This window comes from Rattus norvegicus, chromosome 14 (assembly GCF_036323735.1).
Source record: "Rattus norvegicus strain BN/NHsdMcwi chromosome 14, GRCr8, whole genome shotgun sequence".
Classification (NCBI taxonomy): domain Eukaryota; kingdom Metazoa; phylum Chordata; class Mammalia; order Rodentia; family Muridae; genus Rattus; species Rattus norvegicus.
This window is the reverse complement of record NC_086032.1, coordinates 79,259,599-79,275,003: the sequence shown is the minus strand read 5'-3', so window position 1 is coordinate 79,275,003 and position 15,405 is coordinate 79,259,599. Positions and strand designations below refer to the sequence as shown.

Genomic DNA, 15,405 nt, shown 5'->3' with positions numbered 1-15,405 from the left:
GTAGGCTCTGGGCCTCAATTCCTCCCTGCTGTGTGGTAATGGATAATCTGAGTCCCCACATCTCCTACTGCCCACGGAGGCCATCATGTCCTGAACTCCTCTCAGGCAGGTACTGTGAGGATGAACGATGCAGGCTTGTGTCATATACATGAGTGAGTAGAGAGGAGGAGAGGTCACCTTAGGTCCTGCTGAGGGACTCCCAACACCTTACCTTTTGATAGGCAAGGGGATGGAGGACTGAGGTAAGTGATTGCCCAAGACCACACCGTGAGAGAGCCTGCAGGAGGCCTTGCTGACACCTGCTGAGAGCAGTCCTCACTGCAGACAAGGTGGGGCTAGGCTGCGGTGTGGGTCCAGAAAAAGGATGAGTTAGGGCCACAGTTGCTGAAAAATATTTACTACTGTTTGGTCCTTCAGTTACCCCCAACCCTCAGCAAAAGAATAATAATAATAACAATAGGTTGCCCATACCCCAAGAAGAGGAAGAGTCCCGTTGTACGTGCCCCTTCTCAGGTTGTCAGGATGGGTAGCCAGGGGCCAACCAGGGTGCCCGGCTACAGAAGTGCTGGGGTACCAGGTTGGTCCTGCGGAGATTCAGTTCTGAGGCAAAGGTCCTTGCTTTTTGGTAGAAGAAGAGGGACATTTCTCGGTCCATGAGGAAGTTGTGGTAGATGGTAGCCAGGCGTGTATAGATCTTCAACTGAGCCTTCTTGTGGCCCAGGTCCACGGCTGCTGCCAGAGCCAGCTGGTAATACCCAGCTGCATCGAAGGGGTCCTGTGGGTACATGTGTTTGTGCTAAGCCAACTCACTGGAGTGTGGGGATGCCCGGATTGTGGGGTGCTGGGATGGGCTACACCATCCCGGGGCACTCTGATATATCTACCCATAACGGGCAGGGGTTGGGATGGAAATACCTTAAGTGATCCCCAAGGGCCACATGATCCCAGGCTCCCTCTCAGGCACTCCCTACCATGATGGCTGACCAACGGGGCCACATCAGGACACTATTGGGATATCCCTTCTTGTTCTGTCACAAGCACACCTTAGCCTCTTTCCCCAACATGACTGGAGCTTCCTAGTCCTTGTGTTTGGACACCTTCCGTTGTTGTTGGTTTTGTTCTTTTGGTTTTTTTTGGGGGGGGCAGGGTTTTTCTGTGTAGCCCTGGCGGTCCTGGAACTCACTCTGTAGATCAGGCTGGCCTTGAACTCAGAGATCTGCCTGATTTTTGTCTCCTGAGAGCTAGGATCAAAGGTTTGTACCGCAGCCGCCCAGCTGGACATTGGTTTTTTAAAAATCTGTCACCACTAAGGGTACACAGCTCATGTGCTGGCTCAGAGAAGCTCCAAGCCCAACCCAAGTGTGATCCAAAGACCCAGGTGACCTGGAACAGCATTATGGCTACCCCTCAGGTCCTTCCTGTGCACACATCCATGTCCCTTTCCTGAAGTTCCCTTCTTCCTCCCAGATCCCAGAGCCTAAGGCCTCAACCTGTCATGGCCTCTGCTTCTTCTCTCCTGAGCCTCTCTGCTGTCTGTATCTCACCTTGCCTCACCTCCAGTGGCCCCTGGACACATCCCACAGCTGCCTCCTGCCTTAGCTTATTCAGAGGTCTTTTCTCACAAGAGTGACTAAGGGGCTTCCTGAGACCCCCACCTAGCCTGCTTCCCCTGTCACATCTGGGACAGCCCTCTCAGCTAGCAACAAAGCCCAAGATCTAACAACGTCTTCTTTGTACCAGCCCCACAGAGCTAGGACCCAAGAACAGAGTGGGACACATACCGCAGATGGTGGGTACTCTTCGCCTTGGGCTCAAGGCCACCCCTCCCTGGCTAACTCTTGGAATGTGAGGAAGCATGGGAGATAACCAGCACCTCAGTGGGTAGACGTTCTTGAGGAGAGGGCATTCAGCTATGTGGGAAGGACAGCCAATGTGTGTGCCTCTGTATGCACCTGTGTGGCAGCTTGGAGTCACACATGTGCCTGAGTTGTGACCAGCAAGGATTCAGAGAGGTAGCCTGGGGTCAGCATACCCCTTCTTGAACCTCAGTTTCCTTCACTGTGAGGCAGGATGGTATTATTTCCACCCATCCCTCCCAGGAAAAGCAATGCCACAGAATTCCAGTAAGGAACTGTGGAGAAAGGTGGGTTTCCTGGAAGAGGTACTGTGGTATGGACTGTATTCTGCAATGTGAGTGGTCAATGTTTATACATGTCCTTGTCTTTTCACATTCTTTTGGGAGAATCACCACACTCAGGAAGCTCCCTAATGACTTTCCCACTGCTGGTATATGGTACCCTGTGTTACATGAGAGGACCAAGAGGGTAGCCCTGTCTGCTGTCCTCTCTGGCTTCTCACATCTAGGTCTTGCTCCAGGAGAATGGAGGCCTTTCCTGGGACGCAATGACTATAGTGTAGACCCCACCCACTCAGGCGGAGCAATGACTCTACCTCAGGCTGAGCCCCTACCCCTTTTGCCCACCTTCAGCTCATAGAAGATGATGTCACCCAGTACCAGGTAGACCTTCACATAGTACAGGGTCTCCTCATCAAATTCCAGGGGCGAGGTGCAGAGCGACAGAGCCTTCAGGAAGAAGTGCTCGGCCAGTTCCCCGTGGCCCAGCCGGTGGTGCAGGGTGGCTAGCCTGTGGTAGGCCACTCGCTCATTCAGCCGGTCACCTAGGGGTGCAGGTAGAGGGGCAGGTGTGAGGACACCACCCAGCAGGGCGTGAGCTAATCAGGAGCACGCAAATACAGCACCAGGCGACACAGCCGTTCACAGACTTAGCCCAGGCAACTCTAGCCAGTCCTTTCCTGACCCGGACACGCTCTCTCATCCATAAATTGTCTTCCTTCTACTTCCAGATCTGCAAAGCTGCAGGCTCATACACCCCACTTCCTGTCTGCATGGAGTTGCCTGGCGATGCCTTCAGCTAAGCCCATGATCTGTGCATTCTCAGGCACCAGGGTTCACACGGGGACTGGCTGTGGCTGCTGCCTTGTAGGCTGTAGCCATGCTCACCAAAGCTCTAGGCTTTCCCCTGCACGGGCAACCTGCAGAGGTGGGCTCGAGTGCCCATCAAGGAGCCTGTATACGCAGCACTTTGAATCCAGTTGCACATCGCCTTCAGGCCTGAGGCCCCAGCCAGCCCACTCAGGGCTCTGTCCCAGGAGGAACAGAGACACTCCCGGTCAGTGATTAGTGCTGGACAGAAGGTAACCTGACATTAAGCAACAGGCTGCAGACAGTGGGTGAGGACAGAAGAGGTGGGAAAGGGAGGTGGGAGAGAGACAGCATACACAAGTCCACCTGTGTGACGAGCAGGACAAGCCAGCCCGCATGTGGTCCAGCCAGAGAAAGAAGCAGAGAAAGCCTATGAGCTTTGCTCTCTCTCCTCAAGTCCCTGCCAGCTCTGGGATCAGCTGTGGCCAGGCACTGCCGGCTCAGCAGAGCTGGTGTGGGCCTCAGTCAGCCTCTACAGGAGGTGGGAGAAGCCAAGCAATGTCTACTCTGCAGACCTGGGACTGGAGGTCTAGTAGGATGGGGTGCAGAGCAGGGCACAGGGCTGAGGACTCACCTAGGGTGATGCTGAGTGCTAGGGCCTCATGGGCGAACTCTAGGCCCTCCTGGGGTGCCTCCAGTGCAGACAGCAGGGCCACCAGCTTGTTGCACAGGCGCAGCTCCACTTCTTGGTCTCCTACAGTCACAGCCAGGGGCAGTGCCCGGTCCTGTCCATACATTGAGGTTAGACTTCTGCAGTGCCCACCATGCAAAATACCTCCTGAGCCCACATGTGTGCAAGGAACTTTCATCTCCCTTTGTATGGTCTTCCCATGGGACAGAGGTTGGTTCTATCCTGACACCCCAGGCTAGGAGCTGGGTTACTCCAACATACAGTGGTCACTCACCCGGTAGAAGGACACAGCTTTCTCCCGCTCCCAGGTCCCATTGAAGAAGATGTCCCCAGCTGCCTCAAACAGTTCCAGCCCCAGCTTAGGGTCCCCGGTATACAGGGCTGCATTCTGTGCCACCTGTAAGAATCAGAAGTTCTCTGGAGACTTACCTTCCAGAGAGGCTGTATCTGAGATGTGTGGTCTTACACTTGGAGACACTGACCTTCCTCCTGTCCCTATGGGCTTGTGGCTCTGAGGAGAAGAGCTTTCAGGACCAGAGAGCTTAGAAGCACCAGTTCAGCGGCATCCCCAGAGCTGAGTAGGTGTGGACTGCCCAGATGAGCAGGGAAGAACTCAGGCCTGGCTTCTGGCCTGCCCGCTATGTTCAAAGCTGGCTGCCCTTCCTGTGTCTCCCACCATATCCTATTGCATCCTGACCCATCCATACCCACTTCTCTCCTGTCAGTACCACAAGACAGGGCCTGAGGCTGTGACTTCTCTGCTGTGTCCAGGGATGCCTGCAATACCTGGTATACAGTAGGAGTCCAACAAACATCTGTGAGGTAATAAATACACCCACACTCCAGCTTCTAGGCTGGACCTTAATGTTCTCGTCCAGTAGATGGCGCTAGCTCCCCACCCTGACTCAAAGCTACTGGATCTCTGGCTCAGCCGGCCCTCCCATTGCTCTTTGAGCCCTGGGCTCCTGGCTCCTAGATCCTCAGTTCACCATGCCGCTCCTGTGCTCCTTGTCTGTCCAGATCTCACTGTGTTTGGGAAGCATCACAACTTCTGTGATAAACATGTTTTGAAGTAAGCATACCATGAGCTGCTGAAGCAAGCTCTTCTGTGTGCAAACTTAGTGGACATGGCATTCTCACATACACTGAGCACTAGCTATGTACCAATAAGAGGCGGGTATTACACGGGGGGTGGGGTGGGGGGGACACCTTCTGCCCAGGGAGTTCAATGGTTATCAGAGAGGCTGGGCATGGGGGGAAACTGAGGGAGTCAGAGTGGGAAGGAACTGAATAGGGGTACTCAGCAGTGATGGGCGGGTGAGAAGGATAAGTGGGTAGATATATGGGTGGAGGGGGGTGCACAGATGAGTGGGTGGACAGAGGAATGTGTGGGTAAACAGGGAGATGTGATGAATGGATAAGCGGGTAGGTGGCTGAAAGGATGGATGGGTGAGTAGATGGATGGATTGGTGGGTGGATGGGTGAGTGAGTAGATAGGTCAGAGGGCAGATGAATGGGTGAGTGGGTAGTTGGGCGGGTGGGGTAGGTGAGTGGACAGTTAGGTAGATGAGCAGGTGAGCACAGGGCAGTGGGTGGGTAGATGGGTGGGCTGGGTGGTGAGGGAGGGAGCCAGTGCATCCTGCCAGCACTGAACGCACCTGGATGTACAAGTCCACCAGCTCATTCTGACGGAGGATATAGTAGATCTTCCCTGCCTGCAGCCAGGCGCGTGCCTCCTTCTCCTTCTGCTGCAGGTCGATGAAAATCCCCAGGCTCCGTTTAGTGTAATCCAGAGCCGACTTGTAGGCCCTGGGGTCAGACATAGGCATCAGAACAGGATCTGCCTACAGAATGGTCTGGAAGGTCAGGACCTGAAGGAATCCTCTGTGGGCAGCATCGTGTCCTGCCCCAGGCACCCGGTCACAGCATGGGAAGACAGGGGAATTCTTCAGAGGGAAGACAGACAGCTATGTGTAAGGGGCTCTCTATGTGCTATTACCCCTAGCATGCTGAATCCAGCTAGCAATGGCTAGCTGTGTGTCAACCTGACATAAGCTAGAGTCATTTGGGAAAAGAGGGTCTCATTTGAAAAAAAAAATGTCCCCACCAGACTGGACTGTGGGCAAGCCCACAGTGCGTTTTCTTGATTGACATGTGAGGGCCAACTTACTGTCAGCAGAGCTACTTCTAGGCTAGTGGTCCTGGCTGGAGAAGAAAGCAGATTGAGCAAGGCATGGAGAGCAAGCCAGCAAGCAGCATCCTCCATGGCCTCTGCATCAGCCCCTGCTTCTAGCTTCCTGCTGTATTTTGAGTTCCTGCCATTACGTTTCTCAGTGATGGGCCATGATATGGAAATGAAAATAAACCCTCTCTCCCTTCAAGTTATTTCTGGTCGTGGTGTAGAAACCCTAACTAATAGACAGTCTGTCTTCTCTGGGAGACATTGACTTATGTCAGAACTCAGATCCTAGGCCAGGGCTTCTCAAATTTGTATATACTGCAGTGTTACCCAGGACCCCTCTCAGCAGTGGCTGTCCCTGAGGCCTGAGTGGGGCTGAGCACCTTCAACACGCTTCCAGGGAGATGCACAGCAGCCCAGGGACATATCCAAGAAGCCTGGCTCCAGACCACTGTTCCTGCTGTGAGTTCTGTGCTAGCACAGGGTCTCTCCTGTTTCCTATCAGGGTCTTCCGTGCTCCAGTGCCCCTGCCTTAGGGGAGGTGTCCTGTTGAGGATTTTTACCAATTGGCAGGCTAGCCAGAACCTCAGTATAGGTCACACCTCAAACATGACCCTGAGACCCGGCTCCAGGGTAAGTTGGCTCTGCCCTCTGTGGTGAGACGCCTGAAGAACATGTGGCCACCATTGGACATCTGGTGGGTGAAGGACACTCAACTGGCCCCAGGCTGACAACTAAAGATTAGGGGCAGGTAGGGGGGTCATCTCAACAACAAGCATGGCATGAGTGGTTTGAAATGGCTGGACTGATGACCCTTGTTTAACTGAGGAAAAAAGGATAGGAGGGTGGGACCCCATCAGAGCGGGGATCATGTTGGGACTGCTATGTCACAGACAATGAATGGAATGATTTTTAGCCCTGGAGAATTGGGGCTTGGCTGGTTCTGAGGGGAGGGACTCCCCAGGGTTTCTGTGCCCCCAACACCACTGCTCTTACCGCTCAGTGCCCAGCGACAGGTAGAGCTGACTGATGGCCTCCAGGAGCTGCCCCTCCAGCACCTTGTCAGCGGTCTTGCGTGCCAGAGCCAGTTGGAACTCATGGTAGATGACACATCGCACCTCGTTGGGCATGACCTTACTGTAGAAGTGGCACAGCTTTTGCACCGCCTGTAACTGACCTGGGTGGGGACACAGGGAGGATGTGTTACCCTCCTGATTCAATCACCTTTGAGGCACCCCAGTGCCTCTGTGTAGAAGGATTGAAGGCCCCACTGTATGACTCCTTCTTCTTCACTTCTGAGCAGGGTCCTCAAAAAATGGGGATCCCAAGCTCAGAGCTAGGCTATATGGTCTATAGAGTAGTACACCATGAGGTCTCATCAACTGACATGTGGGAGAAGTGTGTAGATAGTGTGGATCAGTTCAGCTGGTCCAGGGGAAGGTCCTGCCCAGGCTGTGGCCCAACCTACCCCTTTTGTTTTTGTCTTAACACACTCTTCCTATCTCCACCCTGGCAGCTCAATAGAGTTGGACACACACAGCCCATAGCCAGCATCTTTCTGCCATATAGGACAATGGATTCATCCTACATCAGGCTGTGCTCCGCCCATAAGTCTGTGCTCCACCCGGGAGGCAAGCCTCCAAGCCATGGCTCACTGGACTATCCCAAAGCCAGGGGCTGGGAGCCAGAGGGCATCCCCAACTGTCAAGACAACTTGGAAATCAACACAAAGGCAGATGGCTTAGCCGTGCCATAAGCAGACTAGATCTTGAGAGTTCAGGTCTTCTCAAGGGCTCATAGGGCAGTCTCTAAAGACACGCTCCAGACCACTGACCAAGTCTCAGGAAATGCAAAAGGACAGAAGTCATAGGGAATGTGTTCTTTGGCTATACGGGAGCAAAATAAAACTATAGGGTGAGTTCAAGGCCAGGTAGTACAACTAGTGAGGTCTTATCTCAAAGACTGGGAATACAGAAAGTGTTTATCTAGCATGTGTATGGCCCTAGGATAGTTTGTTTACTCCTGACAACCAAACAGATGGACAAACAGAAATCAGTAACAGTAGAAAGTTTGGTAAGTTCATGGAGATATGAAAGCTAAGCTGCCCATTTCTGAATAGCCAGAGGTTAGAGGTAGAGATACAAAGGAAACAGAAGCATAGAAGTTTAAGGGATGCCTGGGTTAGAGACATGGCTCAAAGGTCAAGAGCACTGGCTTCTCTGACAGGAGACCAGGGATTGATTCCCAGCATCCACATGGTATCTCACAACCATCTGTAACTCCAGGCCTAGGGCATCTAACGTGGGGATCTGACACCTCTGCTGGCACCAGGCACACATGTGGTACACAGATATACACGAAGACACAGGAGGAGGAGGGGGGGGGAGGTGGTGGTGGTGGTGGTGATGGTGATGACGATAATGATGGTGATAGAAACTTGAGGGATGTTGAAAGCAGCGCTGAGGGGGAAACTGATAGCTTTGAGTGCTTTTGATGGCCATGGAAGGGAGGGGGAAGAGAAAGAGAAGAGAAGGTGAGACTGGAGAAAGGAATGGGAGGGAGATGGGTGGGAGACGGGAGGAGGGGAAGGGAGGAAGAAAAACTCCAAACCCCAACTTCTGTCTTAATGAACTACAAAGGATCAACTGTGTTGCTGTTGAGAGGTAGTAAGAGGAAACCCACAAAGCCCAGGTCTGGGGCTTTGAAAAGACTGACAGAATTATAACCCTCCCATCGGACTGGCCAGGGGAAAGAGGTTGTGAATTTCTAAAACCAGAAATGAGGGGTGTGTTGCTGGCAGTCTTCACGGAAATGACCATGAACAGCTGCCCATCAACGCACCAGAATACTTTCCAGAAACACACACTGCACCAACACTGACCCAGTGGTGAGCTGGCCTGTGGCCCTGGGGCATCCCTCAGTCTCCCCAGCGGAGGAGAGAGACCTATAGCTGGGTCCTTAGCGGATTCTAAGTCTGAAGCTTTGCATCCGAGGAGGTCTGGCAGGGATGGGCTGGGGTAGCTACGTGGTCAGGTTGCTGAGGCTGTGAAAGTCTGGCCCTCAGAGGCAGGATGTAACCTGAGGTTTCCTGGGTTCCTTTCATGCCAGAGTCTATCCTGCCAAGGCCTTCCCTGCTGGACTCTGCACACAATCCTTGGGGGATTTCCTCCCTGGCTCCCTCCACACAAATCATGTTCATGACACCTCAAATGTATGTTAGGTTCTCTTCTAGAGAACAGACTCAAGCCAGACCCACCTCCACCCACCTCCTCTCCATCTCGGCAGCCACAATGAGTGTCCTATAGAAATGATGGCTCCCCGGTCCTCTCAGGAAAAGGGATAAACCATAGGCTAGGGTTCCTAAGGATGCTTAGACCCCAGCTGAGGCTTAGCATTCAATACTGCAAGGTGCATGGGTGGAACAGCTCTGTCCTCAGTTCCTCCAGCACTCCCTTCTTGACTAACCTTTCCTCATATCTTTAGTCAAAGAAGTGTCCCCAAGCCACAGGCTGGAGTAGAGCTGCCCGTGAGCACAATGACAACCCTCTGTGTGGCTGTTCTGACCTGGCCATCTGTTTCCTGTCCACCTCCTGGCTCTAGCAAGAACATGGTCTCACCCTTGGGTTGGGCCTGGATAACACCTGTACGGGGTCCTTGTGGGTGGATTTGATCAGCTCTGAAGCCCTGGTGACTTCTAATGAAGAGGCCACGTGAGGTTGTCAGGGCTGCAGAAGACAGAACTGGGGGTCCAGCTCACAGAGCCTCATGTTAGCTCAGTGGGGCCCCAAATCTCAGTGTTATGTCTAGGATGACCTCCATCTCAGTATAGGGCAGTAGGGAGGGGTTGTGGAGTCCTTAGAATAGTGGTTCTCAACCTTCCTAATGCTGCCACCTTTTAATATAGTTCCTCATGTCTTGGTGACCCCCCCAACCACAAATTTACTTTTGTTCCTATCTCCCAACTGTATTTCACTCCTGTTGTGAATTGTAATGTAAATATCTGTTGTGCGATGGTCCCAGGCAACCGCTGTGGAAGGATCTTTCAACCCCTCCCTAGGGGTCGAGACCCACAGATTGAGAACCACTGTCCTACAGTAAGGTCCTCTCAAGGCATCCTCCATGTCATATCCAGCCCAGCACAGGAAGAGGTGGAAGAAGTATGCCTCAGAGGTGATGGCGAACATCTCCAGGTTTCTACTACTCAGTGGGTAGTCTCTGTCCTCTGCCTCCCACCCCAGGGTGTTCTGAGAAGGGAATGACTTGCTTTCTCAGAAGCCGGCATGACTCATGTAGACCCCAGGAGGAGGCGTGGAGGGGGAACAAGGTCGGTACTTACTCTCCAGATGGTCCGTCTCCACAGCCACCAGAAAGGCCCACTCATAGTAGCACTTGGCCTGCTGGGGGAGGGTCCGGCGCGTACACAGTTGGCCCAACCACAGGAGCACCTGGGTGAAGTCACGGCCACACACGCCACTGGGCAGCTGGGAGAAGAGCCCCACGGCCTCCCGCAGGTAGTGCTGGGCCAAGCTGCGTGCGCCAGCTTGCAGGCACAGGGCCCCAAAGTTAGCTAGGACCACTGCCTGGCTCTGCAGGTGGCCCTGGCTGTAGGCCATGTGCAGAGCTCGGAAGTAGCCTTCAGCAGCCTGCCGGGTCCTGCCCATCCTCTTCAGGGCCATGGCCACCATGTTCATCATAACACATTCCTGGTCCTTATTGGCCACGGCCGCGTCTGAGACGCACTTCAGGATGTCCATGGCTACTAAGCTTTTCCCACAAAGCAGGTGCAGCCAGGCGAGCGCCACCAAGCGGTCCACGACAGGGTGGACCCCAGCTGCAGTGTCAGCTTCTGCAGCCTGAGACATGAAGGCTATGGCCTGGCCGTACTGCTGGTGGTAACTGTACAATTGAGCCAGGCTGGCATAGAGTGGCCCTCGCAGTGTCTGTCCCGTGCCGGGAGGCAGAGAGGCCAATGCCTGTCTGAGGTAGTGAGCAATCTGGGAGGGAAGGCTATGACCTGTGCTCCTTTGGCTGTTTGGCCCAGGAGCATTCTGGAGTACCAGGTCCACACTCCTCAAGGAGCCAGCCAGAGAGCATCTTGTCCACAGTGAGGACACCTTGAGGCAGCTCAATGCCAGGTGCGGCAGGCACTTCCGGCCATAGATGTCCGCCAGAAGCAGGTAACAGTCTTCAGGCCACGAGGCCTGCGGGGTCCCCACATCCCTGTTGAGGCGAAGCAGTCTCTCCAAGTATGGCAGTGCCTCCTCAGGCTGTTTGAGGTGGGTGTAGTGCCGGGCCAGCAGGAAGCAGGCCCGGGCCTCGGCCTGTGGGCTGAGGCCACAGACGACCCTGCGCAGTGCGTACTTCAGGAGCTCGGCATCTGTGCTGCAGGAGTGGCCGGGCGTTCCCAGGAGCAGCGCTGCGGCTTTGGGTGCCAGCTGCACACACTTCTCCCCGTTCTTCTGCTTCAGGTACACAGTAGCCAAGCTGCTATACACGGCCGCCACCAGGGAGAGGTCCCCAAAACTTCCCTCCAGAGCCCCCAGGGCCTCTTCAAAGTACACCCGGGCCTGGGATAGTTTGAGCTTTCGGGCACACAGCCGCCCCAGCAGGAGGCAGAGCCTTGCCAGGGCCATGCCCAAATCGACTTTCTTGGCAACTCCTCGGGCCTGTGCCAAGCGTTCAGCCAACTCTTCTTCATCATCAAAGCTATAGAGTGCGGTGCTCAGGCAGGGAAGTGAGATATCATACAGGCTCCGGAACTGGGCCCTATAACCAGGGGCACTCAGGACCTGCAGCAGTGAGTCCGGAGGCTCAGGGTCTGTCCAGTCATCGTCAGGATCCAGGCAGAAGGGGGGCTCCTCAAGGTCCGGTGAACTCACTCTGCTGGACACCGCTCCAAGGCTCCAGGATACAGGGTCTTCAGGGTGGTCAGGGCAGGCCTTGCACTTCTCTAAAACGTTCTTTACCATGTGCAGACTCTCATGTGGCTCTGGGTTCAGGTGAGGCAGAGACATTTCTAGAAGTAACAGAAGGCCAAGTTGGATCAGCTGTAGACCTGAGTCCCAACTTGACCTGCGTGGTGTCCCCCACCCACTGTTCCACTAGCTGCATGTCCCTGCTGCCCCACTTTCTGGATGACACTTTCTGATTCCACAACACTAGGTCTGAATCAGTCAGTCCTGATTCCTCCTGTCAACTTTCCTGCCCAGAGTTTTTGAGACCCTGAATGTTGGAGCAGAGGGATGGCTTGCAGACAGTTTCTCTTTAGAAAGAACTGAAAGCCACCTAATCATCTGGCCCACAGTCCAACCACAGGAGTATGACTCTGCAGGACCCTCAGACTCTAGAAGCCAGGAAATCACTGACAGCCAATTGGCACAACTAGTCAGCATGGACTCAAAGGCTGCTGCAGAAAACAGACCAAGTTAAGCATCATGCCTATCTGTGTGACCTGTGTGCCCGGTGTCTATGGAGGGCAGACATATGGGGAGCATAGTTCAGTGGTAGAAAAGGTACCTAGCATGCACTCAGCAACACACACACACACACACACACACACACACACACATACACATATACACACTCACACACATACATACACATACACTCACACACATACACACACATATACACACATACATACACATACACACATATACACATATATACACACTCACACACACATACACTCACACACACATACACACACATACACATACATACACATACACTCACACACATACACACACATATACACACACATACATACACATACACACATATACACATATATACACACTCACACACACATACACTCACACACACATACACATACACATACACTCACACACATACACACACATATACACACATACATACACATACACACATATACACATATATACACACTCACACACACATACACTCACACACACATACACACACATACACATACACTCACACATATACACACATATACACACATACATACACATACACACATATACACATATATACACACTCACACACACATACACTCACACACACATACACACACATTCACACACATACACATACATACACATACACTCACATACATACACACACATATACACACACATACATACACATACACACATATACACATATACACACACTCACACACACATACATACACATACACTCACACACATATACACACACACATACATACACATACACACATATACACATATACTCACACACACATACACACACACACACACACACACACACACACACACACACACACACATGAAATGAAGGCAGAAGGCAGACAGACAATGATGACAGGGATGTTTGTCGTGGTCATTGGCCTCAGCTGTCTCATGGGAAAGTGGTAGTAGTCTCCTTGGGGAATGACCCAGGGACAGTTTATAGATTGGCCACTGAGCACAATCTACCACTGGCTGCTAATGAGACCTTAGTCTCAGACAGGTGCAGACCCAAAGCCAAACTCCTCCACCGGGGCAGAGTAAGCAGACACGTATTTCAACACAGACAACACAGACAACACAGGCCTAACATGGAGTTATCTGGAAGGAAACAGATGAACAAAGGCTCTGGGATTAATCCTTCTTTGGGATTAAACAGCCTCTTTGCTCTCAAGTGTGAACGTTAAAGCATGCTCTTCCAGAGGACAGAGGCTTGGCTCCCTGCACACAGGGCAGCCCACAACCAGTTCCACTGCGCATCCAATGCCCTTTTCAGGCCTCTGTAGACAGTGGGCACACAGGTCATGCAGATACACACATGCAGACAAACACACACATAAAACAAAATCTTTTTTAAAAAATATATGCTTCAGACAATCTGAAGCCAGATGTGGGAGCACACACGTACGGTCCCAGCTCGTGGGAAACAGAAGGAAAATCAAGTCTTCAGACCCTCCCTCACTACATGTCATGTTTGAGGCCAGCCAGAGACTAATTTTTTTTTAAATCTATCTTTCCTATTCTGTAAAGCCTTCCAACAGACCTGAGCCTACTGGATTGGTCTAGAAATCCCCAGCCACAGAGGCCTTCCTGACTAGACAGATGGATGAGCCCTAGGGTCTCTGTCAGGACCTGGGCAGAGGATGGGCCACCCAGGAGAAAGCTGTTCCAATGCACATCTGCCTCTGTTCACTGCACCCAGAGCAGGAGGCTGGGACCCTTCCCAGCTGTGCCAGCCTCCTCCTGGCCCTCTTCCTTGAATCCCAGTTGAGCTCAGATGGGTACATTTCTGGGGGTTATCCAGGCTCCTCAAGGGCTCACATTTCTAGATCCCATGTTTAGAGCCTCTGGGGAAGGTGTAACTGGAGAGGAAGATGGAAAGGGTATTTTGGGGTGGAGCCTAAGAGAGAGGGACCTCAAAGATTGAGTTAGGAGAAGCGGCTCTCCCTCCAACCCTAACTCCAACCACTACACTCCCCTAGTAGTATAGTCAGGCCCACTGTGGGGAATCTGGATAGTTACATCTGTCTTGAAAAGGAGCCCACAGCAGTGTGGGCTGGAGCGAGGGAAGTGACTCGGCCTTCTTGGGAGACCCTGCTGAGGAAGAGGTCTGAGTTCCCAAAGCTTCCAACAGTTGCAATAGAGGAGCTCCAGGCCACCCATCCCACATCCCCCAGACCCTGCAGACACTTGATGGCCAGTGCCCACGGCCTCAGATGCTGCCGTCTCTGTCTTGCGTTCACACCTGGTGAGCCTGAGTTCACACCCGAGACTCAGTCATGAGAAGAGGACCCCAGCCCCGCAGGGCAGCACCTACCTTGTTGCTCCAGCTGTTCTCCCTCAGCTTCTTCTAACCAGTCTAGGAAAGGGAAAAGGGCAACAGTCACTCCTTTACCTGTGCCCTGTGTCCTGCCTCATACAGCCATGTGAAGGCAAGATCTGTAGTCACCAGCACCTACAATGACCAGGGCCAGAGAACTCACGTTCCCAGATGTCTCCAGGCAAGGACGGAGCCCATGTCTACCTCTGATGCCCCCCACACTCCTACTGAGGGCGCCTGTGATCCTTGTCAGCTTCATGGCAAGCAGAGGCGCAGACAGCAAGCAACAGGACAAACTGGGTTGAGTTCCTTTTGAGGAACTCCCCCCAATACCCCGGTGGCATTTGAACCTCAGTCCCACTTACTTGGGTGAGTACTAACTGCCTGCTGGATTGCCATAGCAACCGAATGAGGAAAAAGAGCTGAAGAAGACATGTAAAGAACAGGAAGTTACAGTAGCAGGCAAAGCTTCAAGGTGTGTTGTCAGGAGAGGAATTGCACTACCTTTGAAAGTTCTGGGTCCTGGAATTCCAGAGGCCCAGGCCAACCAACACCCATGGAGCCCGTTCTGCCTGGGGCTGGGAGAAGTGGATCTGACCAGCACAGGCAGAAGGACCAGCCTTAGTTCTGTTAAGGGTGCTGTCAGATCACAGTGGGATTGCAGGTCTCCCTCTCCGCAGAAGCTGAGAGCCCAGTGTGTCTGCATCTGGTGCTTGGTGACAGGAGATGGGCTCCTTCAACACCCAGGGCCTCAGGATTACTTTCTGGTGTCACCAATCCCTGATGTCTTTGTATTCT

General features: G+C 52.9%; 1 protein-coding gene across 12 annotated transcripts in view; it reads right to left on the bottom strand.

Annotated features, from left to right (window-relative positions):
• Window positions 1–381: 381 nt before the first annotated feature.
• Sh3tc1 (SH3 domain and tetratricopeptide repeats 1) overlaps window positions 382–15,405 on the bottom strand; it is a 44,301-nt gene continuing 29,277 nt past the window's right edge. For 10 of the 12 annotated variants that reach the window (XM_006251127.5, XM_006251126.5, XM_063273148.1 and 7 more), the window contains 8 exons: window positions 14,605–14,646; window positions 10,151–11,830; window positions 6,811–6,991; window positions 5,294–5,444; window positions 3,910–4,032; window positions 3,579–3,729; window positions 2,483–2,679; window positions 382–775 (listed from right to left, as the gene is read on the bottom strand). In XM_006251127.5, coding sequence (XP_006251189.1) covers window positions 518–775; window positions 2,483–2,679; window positions 3,579–3,729; window positions 3,910–4,032; window positions 5,294–5,444; window positions 6,811–6,991; window positions 10,151–11,830; window positions 14,605–14,646 — 2,783 coding nt within the window. In that variant the 3' untranslated portion in view covers window positions 382–517. The other 2 variants (NM_001107226.1, XM_039091961.2) reach the window with 2 other exon arrangements.